Source organism: Colletotrichum jinshuiense, chromosome 2, assembly GCF_051148585.1.
Source record: "Colletotrichum jinshuiense chromosome 2, complete sequence".
Classification (NCBI taxonomy): domain Eukaryota; kingdom Fungi; phylum Ascomycota; class Sordariomycetes; order Glomerellales; family Glomerellaceae; genus Colletotrichum; species Colletotrichum jinshuiense.
In genome coordinates, this window is record NC_139309.1 from 6,047,093 (window position 1) to 6,064,735 (window position 17,643).

The 17,643-nt window shown below is 50.6% G+C and overlaps 5 protein-coding genes across 5 annotated transcripts; 2 read left to right on the plus strand and 3 right to left on the minus strand.

Annotated features, from left to right (window-relative positions):
* Nucleotides 1-853: 853 nt before the first annotated feature.
* EsH8_II_001573 (uncharacterized protein) lies at nt 854-2,788 on the minus strand (the record flags this gene model as incomplete). Its single annotated transcript, XM_083264871.1, has 2 exons — nt 854-1,783; nt 1,949-2,788. The coding sequence occupies 2 exons, from the start codon at nt 2,786-2,788 to the stop codon at nt 854-856; spliced, it is 1,770 nt and encodes a 589-aa protein (XP_083122193.1).
* A 1,478-nt stretch (nt 2,789-4,266) lies between these two features.
* On the plus strand, nt 4,267-5,718 carry EsH8_II_001574 (NAD(P)-binding protein; the record flags this gene model as incomplete). Its single annotated transcript, XM_083264872.1, has 1 exon — nt 4,267-5,718. One exon carries the CDS (start codon nt 4,267-4,269, stop codon nt 5,716-5,718), a length of 1,452 nt encoding a protein of 483 aa, XP_083122194.1.
* An 886-nt stretch (nt 5,719-6,604) lies between these two features.
* Nucleotides 6,605-11,691, minus strand: EsH8_II_001575 (uncharacterized protein; the record flags this gene model as incomplete). The annotated part of the gene is made up of 6 exons (XM_083264873.1): nt 6,605-7,579; nt 7,635-9,405; nt 9,465-9,860; nt 10,203-10,263; nt 11,023-11,482; nt 11,542-11,691. 6 exons carry the CDS (start codon nt 11,689-11,691, stop codon nt 6,605-6,607), a joined length of 3,813 nt encoding a protein of 1,270 aa, XP_083122195.1.
* A 2,076-nt stretch (nt 11,692-13,767) lies between these two features.
* Nucleotides 13,768-15,290, plus strand: EsH8_II_001576 (class I SAM-dependent methyltransferase; the record flags this gene model as incomplete). The annotated part of the gene is made up of 7 exons (XM_083264874.1): nt 13,768-13,878; nt 13,991-14,046; nt 14,105-14,239; nt 14,302-14,368; nt 14,425-14,465; nt 14,536-15,177; nt 15,251-15,290. 7 exons carry the CDS (start codon nt 13,768-13,770, stop codon nt 15,288-15,290), a joined length of 1,092 nt encoding a protein of 363 aa, XP_083122196.1.
* Nucleotides 15,291-16,372: 1,082 nt separating this feature from the next.
* Nucleotides 16,373-16,990, minus strand: EsH8_II_001577 (uncharacterized protein; the record flags this gene model as incomplete). Its single annotated transcript, XM_083264875.1, has 1 exon — nt 16,373-16,990. One exon carries the CDS (start codon nt 16,988-16,990, stop codon nt 16,373-16,375), a length of 618 nt encoding a protein of 205 aa, XP_083122197.1.
* Nucleotides 16,991-17,643: the final 653 nt, after the last annotated feature.

Consider the following 17,643-nt stretch of genomic DNA (forward strand, 5'->3'; position numbering starts at 1 on the left):
GAGGCTGCCTCGGGTTTATCAACGATCAGCAGACGGCAACGGTTCTCCTCCTCATGATGACGAGTACAGGCCTCTATGCGTTGGGTGTCCGAGAAAGATTGTGGCAGGGGCAGCGTGATGACCTCGACTCGGTCTGGTCTGTGGTGCGGAACCCTTCGCTGCCGCCAGGTGCGGTCAAGCAAAGCCCGGGCGGGCGGTGTGCGTTGTGTTGTAGATGACAATACCAAAAATGTGATGCAGAGGTCGGATTGCAGTTTCAAAGTCTGAGTGGTGTGATAGACTTTGTTCGCCGCGGAGGTTGCGGCACCATTGTGGGTTGACGCAAGCTGGAGATGAGAGTAACCTATCAAGAAAAGAAACCAAACGTCTTAACACAGAAGTCTGCCAAAGCTCCCTGAGCTAATTGGTGTACAGTGCAAATATCCCTAGGTTGATGCTCACCCTGAATGCAGCAAGGGATTGAACATCTTCAATGTCAGCCTTGACCACTTCATCGCCCTATCGCATCGTAAAAAACTAAAATTTAAAAATAAAGGGGAGTTTTTGCATACACATGTTCTGCACCTATATAGCTAGGGCAACGTCCGACGGGACCATATCGGAATCTCACCATGTGGCTCCCCGGGCTTTAAAATTAAGCCGGCTTTCGTGGGCATCTACGCAACTGACGTGCACAAATACGCGCCTGGCCCGACCATGATTTTCCACAACCGCCCTCCCACTCACCGGCTACCGGGGCCGATTATCATCGGACACAACATTTCCGGAATCATCCAAGAGGTCGATAGCAACATTGACGACATTAAAAGTCAAACAGCTGTTGGATCAGCGTAATAAGGTTGGTTAAACACTGCTATGAAAATCTTGGCGGGCAAGCCTCGACTTCGCGATAAACCAAGGAACCCAACGCGGTCGTGGACTCCTCATCTCGGAGGTCGATGGAGCTCACGAGTTGATACACGACCGCATAGTCGCCGCCCACATCTCGAAGTTGTCCCCGACCAAGTGCAGTCAGCAGCCGTGCCAAGAAGAATTGCATTGACAACCTCTGCGGAATGACATTTTGTCCATTCCGCTGTTCTTCGTCGCTCCGTGTAGACGAGAAGCTGCACTCTGGCAATGTGAGGACCCCCGCAAAATAAAACCACGCCAGCACGCGATTATGGCAGAGGATTGACGGTTTCGTGCTTTGCGGATCGTGGTCCGAGTCGCCAAGTGTCTCCGGCCACACAGAGTACCAGAGCTTGAGCGCGCTACTAATCTCCTGCGCACGCCCGTGGAAAAACAGATCCAGCGCGCTGGTGTTGATCAAGTGGCGACGTCCGAGCTCGTACTGAATCTTGGTCTGCCACGCGTGGAGGGCAATTCCGTGTGTGACGGCGAACCTGCCCAAGAGCGTCCGTGGCATGTGTTCCTGATCGGACAGGCCGCAGAGGACGAGCTCCATGACCACGGAGAAGACTGGCTTGGAGCGTTGTTGTCGTCCACCGAAGATCTGGTGGCGTCGCCACTCTGCTTCGGTGGGTACATCGTACAGCACTTCGGGCTCGGGCAGGTGCAAAAGTATCTCGCATGCGGCGATATGGGGCACGTCCTCTTTCATCACCGTTAGGAAACAGTTGAGGGCGTACAGGATAAACGCCAGCCGGCGGGTGTTCTCCAAATCTACCCAGTCTGCCCATCGCGGGTCGGCGCCGATTTCTTTCATGCGGGTGTCATCGAAGATGCGCGCGCGGCGTGCTAAAGAAACGATGTACTCGAAGGGAACAACGTTAGCTGCGTACTGCGCAGTGGTCATTAGGCTCTCAAGAATAACCAGAAGAAAACAAGCCCGTAGCGTGGCCACCGACGGCTCTCCTCCATCCATAAGGCCTTGGCAACGCTTCAAGTCAGTTATGGCCCTGCCATGACAATGTATAAAAGGCAGCTGCCACAAGACTTGACGTACTTGATCATTTTTTGTCACGAAGCGGTACGCGGCCACTAGAAGACTTTGAACATGGCTCGGCTGCAGGCCCAGCGACAGTGTATATGACGCCGTGACAAAAGACATGGCAAGGACCAGCGACGTCGAGGCGGATGCAACGTTGAAGGTCGGGAGGTGTATGATTGGAGTGTGAAGGTGGTGGCGAAGAAAGTAGGTGTTGAGGATCATGCTGATAGTCTGCGACTTGAAGAGGCTGAGGATCTCCGGCACATCGCTGCAGTCTACCGAGAGGTATTCGACGATTGCCGTGCGGTGGTATTCCAGAGGATCCAACTGGACGAGACATAACCCGGGGGCAACGAGACCCGGGTCGAGAGATAGCCGTTGAGGGTGTATATATGCCTGGTCAGCATATGGGGTCATTGCAGGCACGACCTCGACAAGACGCTCGTTGACCATCTCGATCATGCCCATCGAGGCAGTGTCAGAGACCGTGCTGAACATGTCCAAACCACCCATTGTCCATGTGAAGTCCTTCAAGACGTCGAAAGGCTCGTTGAATGCAGCACATGGGTTGTCGGCGGGCATCCAATGGTTTTCTGATATGTCTTCCCTGGAAATTTCGGGGGAGGGAAGGAAGCTGTTCACATTGCTCGTCACGGCCAAGCCCTGCGTCAGAAGTGGCGGAGACGCCGCAACCACGGCGGTCTGCCCAGCACCAGCAGTGAAGTCTTCGCAGGAGGACGACAACCGATCAAGGCCCGATGATACACCTTGTTCTATGCTGACTGAGCGAGTCGAGAGCAAGTCCGCTTGCCGGGTACTCGACAGAACGGCCTCATCCATGTGATACCGGTGCATTCGACGGCGGGCGAAGACGCATTTCGATGGAGCTTGGGAGCACCGGTTACAGGGCTGTCATCCATCGCATTTAGTCTTGTGATCTCGGCATGGAGTCCATGCGCGGTTCAGAATGCGGATCTGGGACCGTGCGCCGGCCACGGCCCGCCTGCAGGCACCGAGGTGCCGGTTCAGAATGTCTCTTTGAAGAACTTCAGTATGAGACTCAATCAGACGGAGCGAGAGTGAGAAGAAGAAGAAGAAGAAGAAGAGTAGGACGGCGAGCCAGCTTACCGACGGCAGAATGAGCTTTTGCAGAACTGGCACACCCATTGCTTGGCACTCTGGTGGGAGGCGAGATGTCGTTGCAGGTGTGCCAGGCGGGAGAACGTTTTGTTGCAGCCCAGGCAAACGTTCCCGGCCGAACTGGCGTCGATGCGGAGAGTGTCGTCGGTATTGCTATCAAACCCAGTCTTCATAACCCCGTCGGCTGAATGGCATGTGGCGGCTGAGGACATAGCTCGATAACGACGATAATGAAGAGACAGGTCTATTAGGAAGACTAAATCGGGTTGGGCGAGGAAGCAATCAGGCGCGGACGTAACAGTAAGTTTGAGATTTGCCTAATGGATCTCTTAGCGCCACACAACTACTACGGTAGTCGGGTCGGTAGTTTGGAAGTGCCGGACGCCATTCCACTTAGCGGCCCGCAGCCAGCGGTCGGTTTTTCTAACGCACATAGGTAGGCGGTAAGCCTGGTTATAACAACAGCGACAGAAACTAGGCATATTAATCTCAAAGAGTAATTTTCTTCCAAGATAAAAAGAGATATATATACACGTCCGAATTACCAAAGCTAGAGGCGTTACAGGCTAAATACTGTGGGCACGAGGTGGTGGCTAGGGTGGGCTGACACGTGTCTGCACCGAGCGACATGAGATAGTGGACATTGGGATTCTCCCGCGACCACCCCCAGACATAGGGCATCTATCGAAGGTAGACAATCCTACGGCACTTTTCCTGGTATCCAGCGTCAGCGAGTCTTTGAGAAAGCGCTACCGAATAGCTATATCGCAATTGATAAAGTCCACTAAGCAAACTCTGTTTCTAAGCCTTAATATTTTCGGCCCAATTTGTGACAGACGGGCGTTACCATCAGTCCGGCTCCGCCCTGCCACCTAGTCTGACAACCGGGCGCACGGCCGGGCCCGGAGAATTCTCATCAACACCGGTCCGGCCTTGCCGCATGTGGGAGGGAACCCCTGTATTTCCCCATACCGTCACCCAATGACCTATCCCTATTCGGTATGTAGGAAAACTCCGATGAGGATCCAGGTAGAGCAGACATACCCCACGGCTCTACACGGTTGCCGCTTACAAAAGCTCTTATAACAAATATATAGAGACTGACGAACGAAGGTTGCAAGTAAGTAACACACCAGACTCAGCATAACCTTTTGAATCTACTCCTCTTCTCTCTCTTCTTGTCCCTCGATACAATGACGGAGACTATCAAAGCCGACTACCTCGTTATCGGAGCAGGTGCGATGGGGATGGCATTCGTCGATACAATACTCGCGGATACGAAAGCCACTGTGGTCATTGTAGATCGCTACAGCCGTCCTGGGGGGCACTGGACCATGGCATACCCTTTTGTGCGACTGCATCAGCCATCAGCGTTCTATGGCGTCAACTCGAAGAAGTTGGGTAACGACATGATCGACAGAGTCGGCTGGAACAAAGGTCTACTCGAATTGGCTACCAGTGACGAAGTCCTAGCATACTACGATGTAGTCATGAAACAGCACTTTCTAGCTTCTGGACGGGTGCAGTATTTCCCAAACTGCAACTACGACGGCAATGGGAAATTTACTTCGATTATCTCAGGCAAAACTTTCGAGATTGTTGGCAGTTCCCCCCGTATTGTCGACTCCACCTACATGAGCGTAAAAGTGCCGTCGATGAGTCCCCCAGCGTATCAAGTCGCCTCTGACGTTGCTTTTGTGACGCCGAATGGGCTAGCAAGTGTCTCGCGGTCCTACGCCAATTACACAGTTGTCGGAGCCGGCAAAACGGGTATCGACACATGCCTATGGTTACTTTCGCGAGGCGTTGACGCCTCAAAGATCACGTGGATCATGCCTCGAGATGCGTGGCTTTTTGATCGAAGTGGGATGCAGCCGGGGCCCGAGTTTGCCGAAAAGCGCTACAACAGAATTCCTGCGCAGAATGAGGCCATCATGGCGGCCACGTCTTTGGAGGATCTGTTCAAGCGGCTGGAATCGGGGCAGCAGCTCATGCGTCTAAGTGACGAGGTCTGGCCGACCATGTTCCGCTGTGCCACTGTGTCTGTGGCCGAGCTGGAGCAGCTCCGGAAGATCAAAAACATTGTCCGCCAGGGCCGGGTGGCTAGCATCGCGAACGACGAAGTCAAGTTCAACAGTGGCGGCAGTTACCAGCCGCAGGCCGACACCCTTTTCGTCGACTGCACGGCGGATGGACTAGAGAAGCGCGAACCAGTCCCCGTATTCAACGGGAATCGGATCACACTGCAGCCTGTTCGTCCTTGTCAGCCCGTCTTCAGCGCAGCCTTCATCGCCCACGCCGAGGCAGCGTACGCAGACGATGAGACCAGGAATCGGCTCTGCCGCCCCATCCCGCACCCGGATCAGAGTCACGACTGGCTGCTCATCACGCTCCTCAATGGGGCTACCATGCAATGGTTTTCGCAGCCCAAGACGGCGGCCTGGCTTGCCCAGGCTCGTCTGAACTGGTTTAGCACCATGATTCCCCCCATGCCCGATGATCCGGAGCAAAAGCAGGAAGCGATGCAGAATATGGTGACCCGGACACGGGCGTCTTGTGAGAAGCTCAAGGTTCTGCTTGGCCAATTGCCTCGAGAAGACGCGGAACGAGTCCAGGCGCAGATTCTGGCGCATGCGTCTTGGTGAGCCGAGTAGGAGCTCTCAAGGATCCGTGGTTGCCTGTGGAAGATCCAGCTGCGGGTTGGGAGGGATGGGGTCTGTTAGGCATCAGGCCCAGCAGAATGGATTTCCGCGGTCGGAGGCATGGTTAGAGTTCAGCTTGTATCTAAATACTACTGTTAACCTCTTGAATCAACTACTCTATACCTCTTATATGAATGTATTACTGAAGGGTAAGTGGTGGCCGTGGTGGGATGGTCAAGGTGAAGCTGGAAAAAGACGACCCGCATTCTCTGTGCTGCATCTCGGCCCCTCATCCGACGGTCGATGACTAGAGGCGTCGACGGTGACCCCTCATCTAAAAGACATCTCAGCTTTCTATATAGAACACCTTGCGGTTCTTCTTACCGAACGACTAACAAGGTGGATCGTACCCAACAGACAGTCTCTAGTGAATCCAACTTAGATTCATTGAAAACACCACCTAATATGTTTACAGGCCGGCCTGTAAAGACAGTGGGTTCAAAATTCATTAGAACAACAAGGGGTCAACTTTAAAGTAAAACAGGTGGAAGTAACATATGATGAAAGTGTAAGAATGAGAGTATCATTCTATAATGCAGTTAAAGAAATCCAGTAAATAAAGGGAGAAGAGTTATTAAAAGTTAAAGGGATAGTTCTTAATATAGTTTATAACTAGAGTTAGAAACGTATTAACCATCAGAATAGGGCTAAAGTGGCTAGATTTAACACCGCTATAGGAATATAAACTTTAACCTAGAGTATATATATAACTACAGCTAGTTACTTATCGGTAGATATTTTATTTTTCATCTCCAAGTTGCTCTATAGATCTAAGATTGGAGGGGATATTATATATAAAGTATGTAAGACGTCTTTATTCGAGCCTATATTACGACGACATAGAACTATCATTATCGCTAAATTTCTTGATCTGGGAGCGGCGTCGCCGCCATGGCAAGTCTGTACTAGAATCAGTCTCCTCGTTTGTGGGATAGTCAGCATCGGAGTCCCCGCCAATGAAGCTTTTCTCCTTTCTCTTTTCGATAGTGAAACATTCGCATTTCCGTATTGCCTCCTCTTTGGCGGGGTCCGCACCATGACGCAACAGCAGGTCCCGCACTTCTCCTCTGGCCCATGTCAGCGCAGTTCCAACGCTGATGCACCCTTCCCATCGCTCCAGCTCCGTTTCTGGCTCGGTGTCTGAAGAATTCGGCGTATCGTCCACTTCCCGGCGGCGCCGTTCGCGTCTCGATGGCACCCTACCGTGCGCATGATGAACGATGGGCAAATTTGCATCCGCCCCGTGGGAAAGTAGGGTCTCAACGACGTCGTAATGGCCACGCTCCGCGGCTACCGCCAGAGCGTTGAGCGGCGCGTAGCAGTTACTAAAAGTAAAATACGACCACGAGATAAACGTGGCGCAGCTACACTCATTGGGAGGAAGAGCATCGAGCTGCGCATCAGGGTCGGCGCCAGAGGCAAGGAGGATCTCAACGAGATCACGGTGACCGCTCCGTGCTGCTATCATCAAGGGCGCACAACCTTTGTCAGTCGAAATATTAGGGTCGGCGCCGTGTTTGAGTAAAAGTTTAGCAAGATCCAGTCGTCCTCTGCCAACAGAGGCCAGCAAGGGGGTAATACCCTCTTTCGTTATTGCGTTCACGGATGCACCGCTTTGGAGCAAATACTCTGCCAAAGCCTCCTGACGCTCGGTTGGTATCTGATGCTTGTTGATGACGGCCTCGAGAAGCGGATGGCAGGGACGTTTGGAGGAAAATTTTGTTCCGAAGAGGGTGTCAAACGGCACATTCTCTGCTCCTGTGCTGTCATTTGAGAACACGAACTTCTTGATCTCATATTCCGACTGTCGATGGTCAGCAAGTTTCCCTACGCTATGATCAGTAAAGGTGGGTGGTTACATCTGAACTTTCCACATCGTATTCCCTCGCACGGAATTTCTGATAGTCTTCCTTCTGTCGCCTTGCTAACATCTCCAAACCCGATTGCTTCGCGACGGGATGGTGTGGATGTGCCGCCGCACCAAATGCGCAGCCTTTGGACAACCCGCCGCTGCTCAGTACTACATCCGTTCCATTCCAATTGTCGCGGTTGTTACCACCAACCGCCAGGTGGAGCGGTGTCAGTCCCACCTTTCTGACGCTGTATTTATTATACTTGGTTCGTTTACGCCTCGGAATTTGGAAGCCAACATTCGCGTCGTATGCCAGGAGTATTGCAGCAGTCACGTAGGCCTTCGCCCACAATGCAACCATAAGTGGGTTCCATGCCAAGTCCTCCAAGTCGGTCGCCTCGCTTCCGTCGTTTTTACCTAAGGGACTGGATGCAGAAATCCCATGTTTGTCAGGGTTCGCGCCTGCGTCCAACAGGGCCCAGCAAAGTTGGGCGTTCCCGAGTCGCGACGCTACTACAAGAGGAACATTTAGATTGGTCAGTTCCTGTACCAAGGAATCTCGTTGAGAGAGTGCGCCGAGGCTAGCCAATGCATGGAACGCCTTGTTGTAGGAATTGGAGCCGGCGTAAAGGTCAGACATCGCCTTGCTTGTCACGCGGCGAGCCCAGTAGCCCAACACCGTCTTCCCTGACGAGTCTGATACTTGGCTGTCGGCTCCAGCATTCAGAAGATGCTTCAAGGTCGAGATTGATCGGCCATTGAAACCGTCAAGAAAGAAATGCGCGAGTGCAGTGCGGCCCCGAAAATCTCGCTTGCCCGGCTCTGCGCCTTCGTCCAACAGGGTCTTGGTTGCTGTTGGAGAGTCTTTCACAGCAAGCATGAGGGGCGTCTCTCCATCGCTGCCAGGTACATCGATTGCAGACATCTGGGCGGACAATGTCCGTGCAAGAGCCTTGACGGATGCAGCGATTCGAGATTTTTGATACCGCGGTTTACCCATCTTGGACTGTCTGAGTTGCCTGTTGGACGTTATCCTTGTTGCTTCCTCCTCAATGATCGGCTCCTCCGGATAAAATAACCAATGGAGAGGGGTGTAGCTATTGGGAGAGCACCTGGCAGGGTCCGCCCCCAAATCTAGAAGTATCTGTATCAAGTCGTGCTCCCAAAATGCAGCTGCAACCTGTAGAGCAGTCCTGCGGTCCCTCCACATTTCGCAATCAACCGAAGCCCCGGCGTGAACGAGGCGGCGGCACAGAGACGGTTCGAGGAAACAACCCGCCTCCCATAGCTTTTGAGCATAATCGCGACTGAGGGGAGACGCCTCCACCCAGTCTGCCAACACTCCAAACAGCTCGTCACTCAAGGGCGAAACGCTTGATACTGCTGTATATATCGTAACGCATGAGGGCGGCCATGGCTTTGTCCATCCTTTTTGACGGTCCTTTCTCAAATCTTTTCCCGTGCGTGAACTCCACCCGCTCCACTTCTTCCGGCGGTACATTATGTGTTCAGGTATGTCGTGAAGCCAGTCTAGATCAGTGACGGAAGCCAACGCTTTTCTGAGAGCCTTTGGTGCGACGTCCGCGATACATGTCCAGATAAGTGTTGCGACGGGTACATCTTCTGAGAGCATCGAGCCTCGCTTATCATCTCCTCGCTCCATTGCCTGCACTGATTGGCTAGAACTGGTGAATTGATACTCTCCGAAAGCCAGATGAAATGAATCAATGAGGTGATAGCCTTCTTCGGCACGCCACCGAAGGCCATCAGTATGAGGACTATCGTTGTATGTTAGCAAAGTTCTCGCAAAGACAATGAGATCTCAGGTAACACTCACGGCGGCAAGGTCGATGCTGATGGTGAATAGATGAACAAAGCGTGTACCTTGCTATCCATGTGGAAGAGCTTCTGAAGGCACCCTTCCCTAAGAAACGGTCCATAGTCGTGCCTCAACCGGCGAGACTCCTCGTCGGGTGTCCAAACACTGGAAATTAACGCCTTTGGCTGCTTTGTGCTTGTGTTAATGTATTCAGCGAGAGGAAGAAACCACACCCAGAACGACGGCTTGCTGACATCGGTAATGTCGGCGTACCGAGCGTCGGAGAGGGTCTTCAGAGCGCCGTCGCCTCCGAGAACAACATGCTCATGCCAGTTGAAGGCTGCGTACGAGAAGAACGGTCGGCCAGAAACGAACTCTTCTATATCTTGGAACATGCCGTTGCCAGCATTAAGGCTATCTAGTCTTGAGTGAAGGGTGACAGTTAGCCCTGTGCGGGATTGTGGGTATTCGGATACTCACACTTCAAGTACCCACGTTATTGATACCGTGAAATTCAGAATATCCAAACAAACTGTGGCGCAGACTAGATTAGCATCTGCTTTTGAAATACAACCTTTCCAAGAAGGCCTATGTATTGTGTGAAGATGGTCTTTTTGCCCGACCCAGATTTGCGTTGGTTCAGGGTACGGCGTCTTCCCAGATACTTGTGCTTTTGCTATCAGATGTTCTCGTGCGGTCTGGTGAAACAAATACACCGAGTTCCTTATAAAAGTGATAAATAGCCCACACCTAGACCGCACGAACCGCTTAAATTCTTCGTCGTCGGTTGGCACCTCAAGTTCTTCGTAGGATCGCGCTGGACTAACTGTGTTGCTGGTCGGCTGCGTTAGAGAGTATATAACCTTGAATTCGGGAATCTTGAGAGTTCTTCGTGCTGCAAGGATTATGCAGAACAGCCTCCAAGCATGTTCTCTGTCCAGGCTTCTCCTTAGCATTTCGTCAAACTGGTCGCCAAGCTGCTGTGGAATATCAGAAAGAATGATATTGATAGTCCGCTCCCCCGCTCCTTTGTGCATCCTGTGATGCGAATCCAACAGCTCGAATGCCATCCGGACCGCCAAGAACGATCTCGTATGGGCGTTTTGGTCAGAGAGTTTTGCCACCAACATGTCTTGGATGCTTTGGCCGAGTTTTCTCTTTTGACCTAGTTCTTGCGCCTTGAACCTAATAACCTTGAGAATGTCAGATTGAACTTGAGCATTCTCGCCTGCTAGATGCCTGATATTATTGGAAACAACAAGGTCAGCATAGGGGTGGTGCTCGTCTTGATATGGCCGGGATGATGCGATAAATCTCAGTCGAGACGTCGGCTGTATGGTATTCTTAAATGTAACCGCGAGATCCGCTACTAATTGCTTCCTGTCCGGTGCTGCACATTCATCAACAGCATCCATGACGCAGAAGACATCGCGCTTTGACTGGGAAGCAATCTTCAAGAGAATCTGCCACATTTCTCTGGTCTGATGTCGAACTGCATCTCCATACTGTCGGTATGCTCCTTTCGCGTGCTGGACCAACCCACGGTCCTGCACTAGAAACTGGTAGATCAACGTACTCAGAGCTTCGTCGTAGCTGCGGAGCCGGTCATCATCATCCTTAAAGAAGAAGTATGCAAGTAGTGGAGGCTCATCGGACGCCTGAAGTGTGTCGATAAGTGTCCTCATAGTTGTGGATTTACCACCACCTGCTTCTGCGGTGATGAACAGCAGCTGTGGTTCCCTGGAACTATTAAAAGCTTCATACTCAGGATGATGGAAGAACCAATGCCCAGTGTCAGATGCGCACAAACTGTTCCTATCCTTCTGAAGAACGTAGTTGATCCCAGTCCTGAAGGCATTCACGCAGTTCGAATCTTCGGTGGCATCTTCGCGGGTATTGATTTCCTGGCGCACACTCTTTATGCCATCTTCGAGGTCCTGAAACCGCTTCATCATCTCCGTAAATCCCGTAGTCATCTGTTGGCCCTGAAGCTCGATGGAAGTTCGGACATGGATCAAGACATGGTGTCCAATCGCCTGTACAGACGCATTATGAGCTTCGCCTGTCAAACCTAGAATGTAGGGTGGCTACTTACACTGATTTCTCTAAAGTTGGACTCTTCTAGCTCTTTGATGCTCTTTATCAGCGATTCCCAATCATCTGCCTGAACTGTATCGCGTAAGAATCGAGCGATCGAGGTGCGGTCATATCGAAGAACAAGCCGAATCTGAAGTTTGATGACCATGGCGTAGAGTTGGATCAGGTATGTGCGAAGTTGCTCTTTTAGCAGTAAAGCGTCTGAATTAGACAAGGGTTGGGTGCCGAAGCCATTGAATAGATCCGTTTCGATGACGCTGAATCGACATAGGATACGTGCAGCATCAGTAAATGCTTCAAGAGCAGAAGCCCGCTCTATACTTGGGTTGAGGAGAAGCTGGAAAAGGTCAAACCGCGCCCTGCATCAGATATTGAATACTTACTGGCAAGACCACGCTACATCCTGCCCAAACTATAGCAGCATGCGGTTCAGTATTGGCAATGGCTGTTACGATGCCAGTTCCCTTGATCAAAATGGCCACGGTCCCTTCCGCAACCTTTTTGAGATGGCCGTTGAAGACTCCACCCTCTGCAAGCTTTGCTTTAGCCTCCGTCACCTTTAAGTCGGCGGTGCGTAGAAGTTTCTCTTTCCTATCTTTGCCAGAAAGATGCACAGGAGAAAGTTTCGCATCCGGGTCTTCTTGGGCGAGGAGATACTGCTGATACTTTGCAACCAGTTCCGGCTCTTCTGATTGGATTGATGCCCATGCCTCATCCCAGTTATGAGCGACACCATGCACTCTGCCCTCTGAAGCTGTGTTCGTTTGCACGTCCTGTGAGCCGCCGTCCCCAGAGTTCGCCTGTTCTATTGGCAGCGCCACACCAGACTCAATGGTTCGGCTTGGGGATAAAAGACGTTTTGGAAAGAAGGCTTTCAAGCGACTGCGCATTCCAACAGGTGAGCTTTCTTGTTGGTCGGCTTTTCGATACATTTTCACACAACGCTGGCCAGGATGAATGAAGGTGTCTAGGCAGCCGTGCATTTACAGTATAAATACCCCGCAGCTTACCACCTTGTCGATGAAATGGAACGGACGAAGGATAACCCGGTAGCCACTCTTTGGGATGTCAGATTGCGTTCAACCCCTGCTTACCCGGGGCTGATTATTTTAGGTAAATAATTAAAAGCAGCCATATCAAGGTAAGAAATTGGCTGGTATTATTTTGAGATATATAACACCTATACTCTTCTCGTAATATTAAACCCTAAGCTTTTCCATATATCTAGCGTTGTCTATATAGCCCTAGGATCCTAAACAATCTTCCAAGAGTCTTGAGAATTGGAATTAGTAATACATTTGCCTAAAAGTAGTAAATAGAGCCGTCTGTCTTAAGTATTATACTCTATATGACAACAATATCTAGTCTTAAATTGAGATGCCTATTGTATATACTGAGCTGGTAAACAACTTTTTATATAGAGTTGTAACGGAATGCACGTTAACGAAACAAGATACTCTGCTATTAGGGGTGTTCGATAATTATGGTCTAGAGGAGCGAATACAACGAGTTTCAGAATATTTTACTACAGATAGTGTGTATTCCTAAGTTCCCTTTAATATTCTTGTCCACTCCTTACTGTTGTGTCTTGCGGCCCTAGTGCACTATAAATACTTAAGTAGGGGACCTTCAAGTAATACAAAATGTATAATCAAACATTTCATCTTTCTTTTCAAGAAATAAGAGATTTTATCTTTTTAATAATTACACAGCTCTAATAGAGCTAGCTTCTATAATTTCTTTAGCATAATGTCACGGAACAGTCACATAATTAGTCTAAGTCGCAGAGCTCATTCATCGTGATGCTAGTTGAGCAGCGTCAATAGCAGCGCAAGCACGCCTGCCTGCACTAATAGATCTTTTGATTAATTACTGCATATAGTCACTATCAGCCGCTGGTACACATTCCATCCTGCCTAAAACTACTTAGTGGATGCATCCCATGCATGGAGTCAGAAGAGAGGCATTTATTCGCTCGGAGAATCCGGCTACCAACCCGAGATACAGAGCATCCTACCATATTCTGTGCTGCCAAGATCCAGGATCACTGAAAAGGGTTAGCATCCTACAATAAAAGGAGGGGTAAGGAATATCGCCTCACCTCTTCCTGCTACCCGCTGAAGACTCTTGCGACCTTTTCTCCTTTGCTCTGAATCATCAACACACTTTTAGCTGGGGCTTCTTAACCGTTAGCTAACCATTGTCAGCGCTATTGCCTGTAGAAATGCAGGGAGCTGACCAGAGCGCCGCGACGGCAACCGGCCTTGAGCCTGCTGCCGCGACAACTCCCACGATCGCGCCTGCTACCGAGCCCGCCACAGAGGCCATCGATCCGGTGAGAATACTCACAATACACATGCATTCAATGTCAAAAATACACCCACCAGGGGGGTATGCCTAGAGCAAACCAATGAGACGTAGTATACTAATAGAATATGCTTTGCTAGGACCCTACTGGTGCAGCTGAGGAGGACGATCAAGACTCCCTGGCAGATTCAGAGAGGTCAGTCAGAACTAGTCCCACGATCCTCATAAGAATTAAACTAAAGAAACCTATCAAGTGTAACCACAAATTCAACCGCTTCCTTGGCCTCCAGCATCACTGAGTACCGTAGAATTCATGGCCGCACTTACACGCAAAAGACCGACTACTGGGGACCGAACGATGAGCAACAGAACGAAGGGCTTGATCTTGCGTGCGTGGGCCAGAAATTTCTCATCGTCTTTCAATCAACCGAATCTGACTATGAATCGAAAGGCACTACTGGGAAACCCTTCTCCTGGACGACAAGCTATTTCTCTCGCCGCTCGGAGACAACCCCGGGGTAAATACTTAAATTCCTGCTATTCCATTACTTGTGTCTCTAAAAAAGCGTCACAGAGAGTCCTCGACTTGGGCACGGGAACTGGAATTTGGGCCATGTAGGTTTTGCACTCAACACTGTCAACAATATCGCCCTAGAATATAGAAGCTAACGACAGACGCACGAAGCGACTTCGCCGACGAGTTCCCTAATTCTGAGGTGACGGGAGTCGACATCTCACCCATCCAGCCCGGTTGGGTGCCTCCCAACTGCAAATTTCAAGTCGACGACGTTGAACAGCCTTGGACGTGGAACCACGATTTCGACTTCATCCACCTCCGTCACATGGAGGCTTGCATCTCAAACTGGCCGGCTTTCTACCTACAAATCTTTGAGAATTTAAAGCCTGGTGGCTACTTTGAAATCAAGGACTTCGACATCGAGTTCCGATCCCAGGCGTATGGGGACGATCTTCCCGAAAACCACGTTTACCGCCGGTGGGGCAAAATCTTCTTCGAGGCTGCTAACCAGCTCGGTAAGTCAATGGACCAATCCCGGGGCGATCACAAGATTGCCAACGCTTTAAAGGAGGCCGGGTTCGTCGACGTTGTCGAGAATAGGTGGCCCGTGCCTATTGGAGGCTGGCCCAAGGATCCCAAATTGAAGGAAGTTGGCATCTGCAACCTGGAGTTCCACGACCAGTCCCTTGAGGGTTTCTCCATGTTCTTGTTGACCCAGGTGATGGGGTGGGAGAGCATACCGGCTGGAGTCTTTGTTGCTGAAGCGCGCAAAGCCCTCAAAGACCCCAAGCTCCAAACCGTCATTTATTTGTGAGTTACGCTAGCACCTGTCTCATATAAGCTGCCTATTTCCTTCAGGCGACACGTAACTCACACGAAATAGGACCAACGTGTACGGACGCAAGCCCGAGGAATCCGGATAGGCTGTGCTGAACAACTCCGCGCCTCTTAGGAAAGGGAATTTACAAAGCCTCTTTGCCAGCTGGATTGCTGGGATGTTTCTCAGATGTCGATTGATTCGTGTTCCCCAACCAAATTCGAGACATTCTGCTTTTCGTTGTATGGAAGCGGTTCAACCTACCGTTCCTACTGTTCCAAGTTTGCAACTATAACCAAAATTCCTTTGTAAATCATGAGGAATATGTATGGTGAGATATATGGTTTGTTCATGTAATCGTCAATTGCACCTTGACCTGTGATTTCCAAGGCAATATCTCATTTCGCTTCCTACAACAGTATTTACGTTATAAAGCTTAAGCAAAACACAAGTAAACACAAGTTTATCGAACGGGCATTAGAAATGCTTGTCAAGAAGTCAAAAGTCGGAATGGCAGTGGGTTTGCACTGCAATGGAACCCGATACCTTGATGGCCTGGTGTGTTATCGAACAACCTCCTTTCCTTTCGGGGTGGTTCGTGTAGTAAATAATGATGAGGTACTGGACTGTTTTGCTCTTTCTATTTCTGGTTTTACGATGGAGTATTTCGATGCGCATGAGGCTATCCCAGTCGAGTGGCTCAAGGTGTGTTGCGTCCTGGGCCGCCGTGAAGAAGCTTATCAAGAAGAAAACCATTGTACAGTGGCTGAAAGTGACCAACTGTGACAATGAACCAAAATATCCGTCATTACACGCAATCATGGCTGCACTGCTGTCAATACAGCTTATAAAAAAGGGTCACGAGGACTGCGCTCCACGACTTCCGTCAATTATTAGAGAAATCTACTATTAAATATCAAACTATAATATAGAGGGGGCTGATAGAAGGGGACCGTAAGTAGAATTATCTTTTAGGCAAAAGAACCCTTTCCTAACGGAAGACATTGTTTGCCTAATATCCTACGTGATGTCCCTCCCTTTCTCGACCTCTAATTAGAGTCACTTATGAAGAGAGAATGAAATATCACACCTATAGGTAGCTATTGTTATATAAGCTCCCAAGGCTGAGGTTTATAACCCTGTGGCGGTGTTGAACCGAGCCACCCTAGCCTTGTTCCAGTATACTTCTTAGGAAGTATAAACACAGTTGTTAGGCTTAGCGACCTCGACAGCGCGGATGGAGACGCCAAGGCAGTTGGTGTTACCAGCAGGGTTGTTAATGCCAGCGGAAATCCAAACGGACCACGAATCCTCGAGGCTGTTGGGGCAGGCGAGGAAACCGGCACCCTCGAGGGTGAGGTCCCCGTACTGGTCGATGGTGAAGCCGGTGGTCTCGCTGTTGGCAGGAGCAGCCTGGCGGCCGGTGGTGTAGCCGAGTTTGCCCTGGCCCATGCTGGAGAGGTCAGCGTAGAGCTGCTGGGGCGTGTCAGCGGCAGCGTAGAGGTGGAGGCCGCCGTCCCGGGTGAGGTAGAAGGTGGCGGCGTCGTTAACCTCAGGTTCGTCGCAGGTGGCGTTCTGGTTGGGGAGCTGGAGGAAGATGCTGCCCTTGGCGGCCTGGAAGCGGGAGAAGTGCACGGGGCTGGCGGAACGGAGAGCCATCAGCTGGAAGTAGGCGGGGATCGCGGCTGGGGCAATGGAGTTGGTGGTGCCGCTGTTCTGGCGGCTATGGACGTTGAAAGAAAGGGTAGCGCCGGTGACGGCAGCGATAAAGGAAGCCGCAACGGCAAGATTGTTTGTAAACTGCATTTTGATAATTGTTACTGGAGTAGATCAAGTGATTGTGTGGATGTAGAGACTGATGTGGCTGATTGTTGAAGAGTGCGATGGTGGTGAAAGGTTCCAAGAGGTCTTGTGGTAGTTCTATTCATCCCCTTATATATCAAATTGACGATAATAATGCCAGCTACGGATGTTCACCAGAGCTTCACAGGGACCCGTTGATGATGATCTCGTAATCACGGGGTGCAGAGACAAGGTTGTGCTGGTTGGGAAGTCTCCCAGTGCTCCAAGGTGTAGATACACTGTCGGCTAGTCAGGGATGCACCGGAGCCGACTGATATCATGGAGCCCTAATTCTATGTTTTCTATGGAGAATAGACAAATACGAGAGTAGGCATCCCGTCGGCTCTAGCGTTGGCGTTTACCGTCGGTGCTATTCTCGGAGCCCATTTGCTCCAGGACGCTGATCAATCTTAAGATGAGGCACACTGGAGAAGCAAGAGCCACATAAGCCACTCACAGCCTTGGGAAGAAGAACCCGGAAAGTCGCTGGCTGGTTTGTTCCCTATCTAGACAAGAGAACTGACATGGATGATGGATGAACTGCTGGTTCATTGCATAAAAACAACGATGGGAGAGATGAGGCTGGGCTGGCCACACAGCTGGGTGGTGGGTTATAC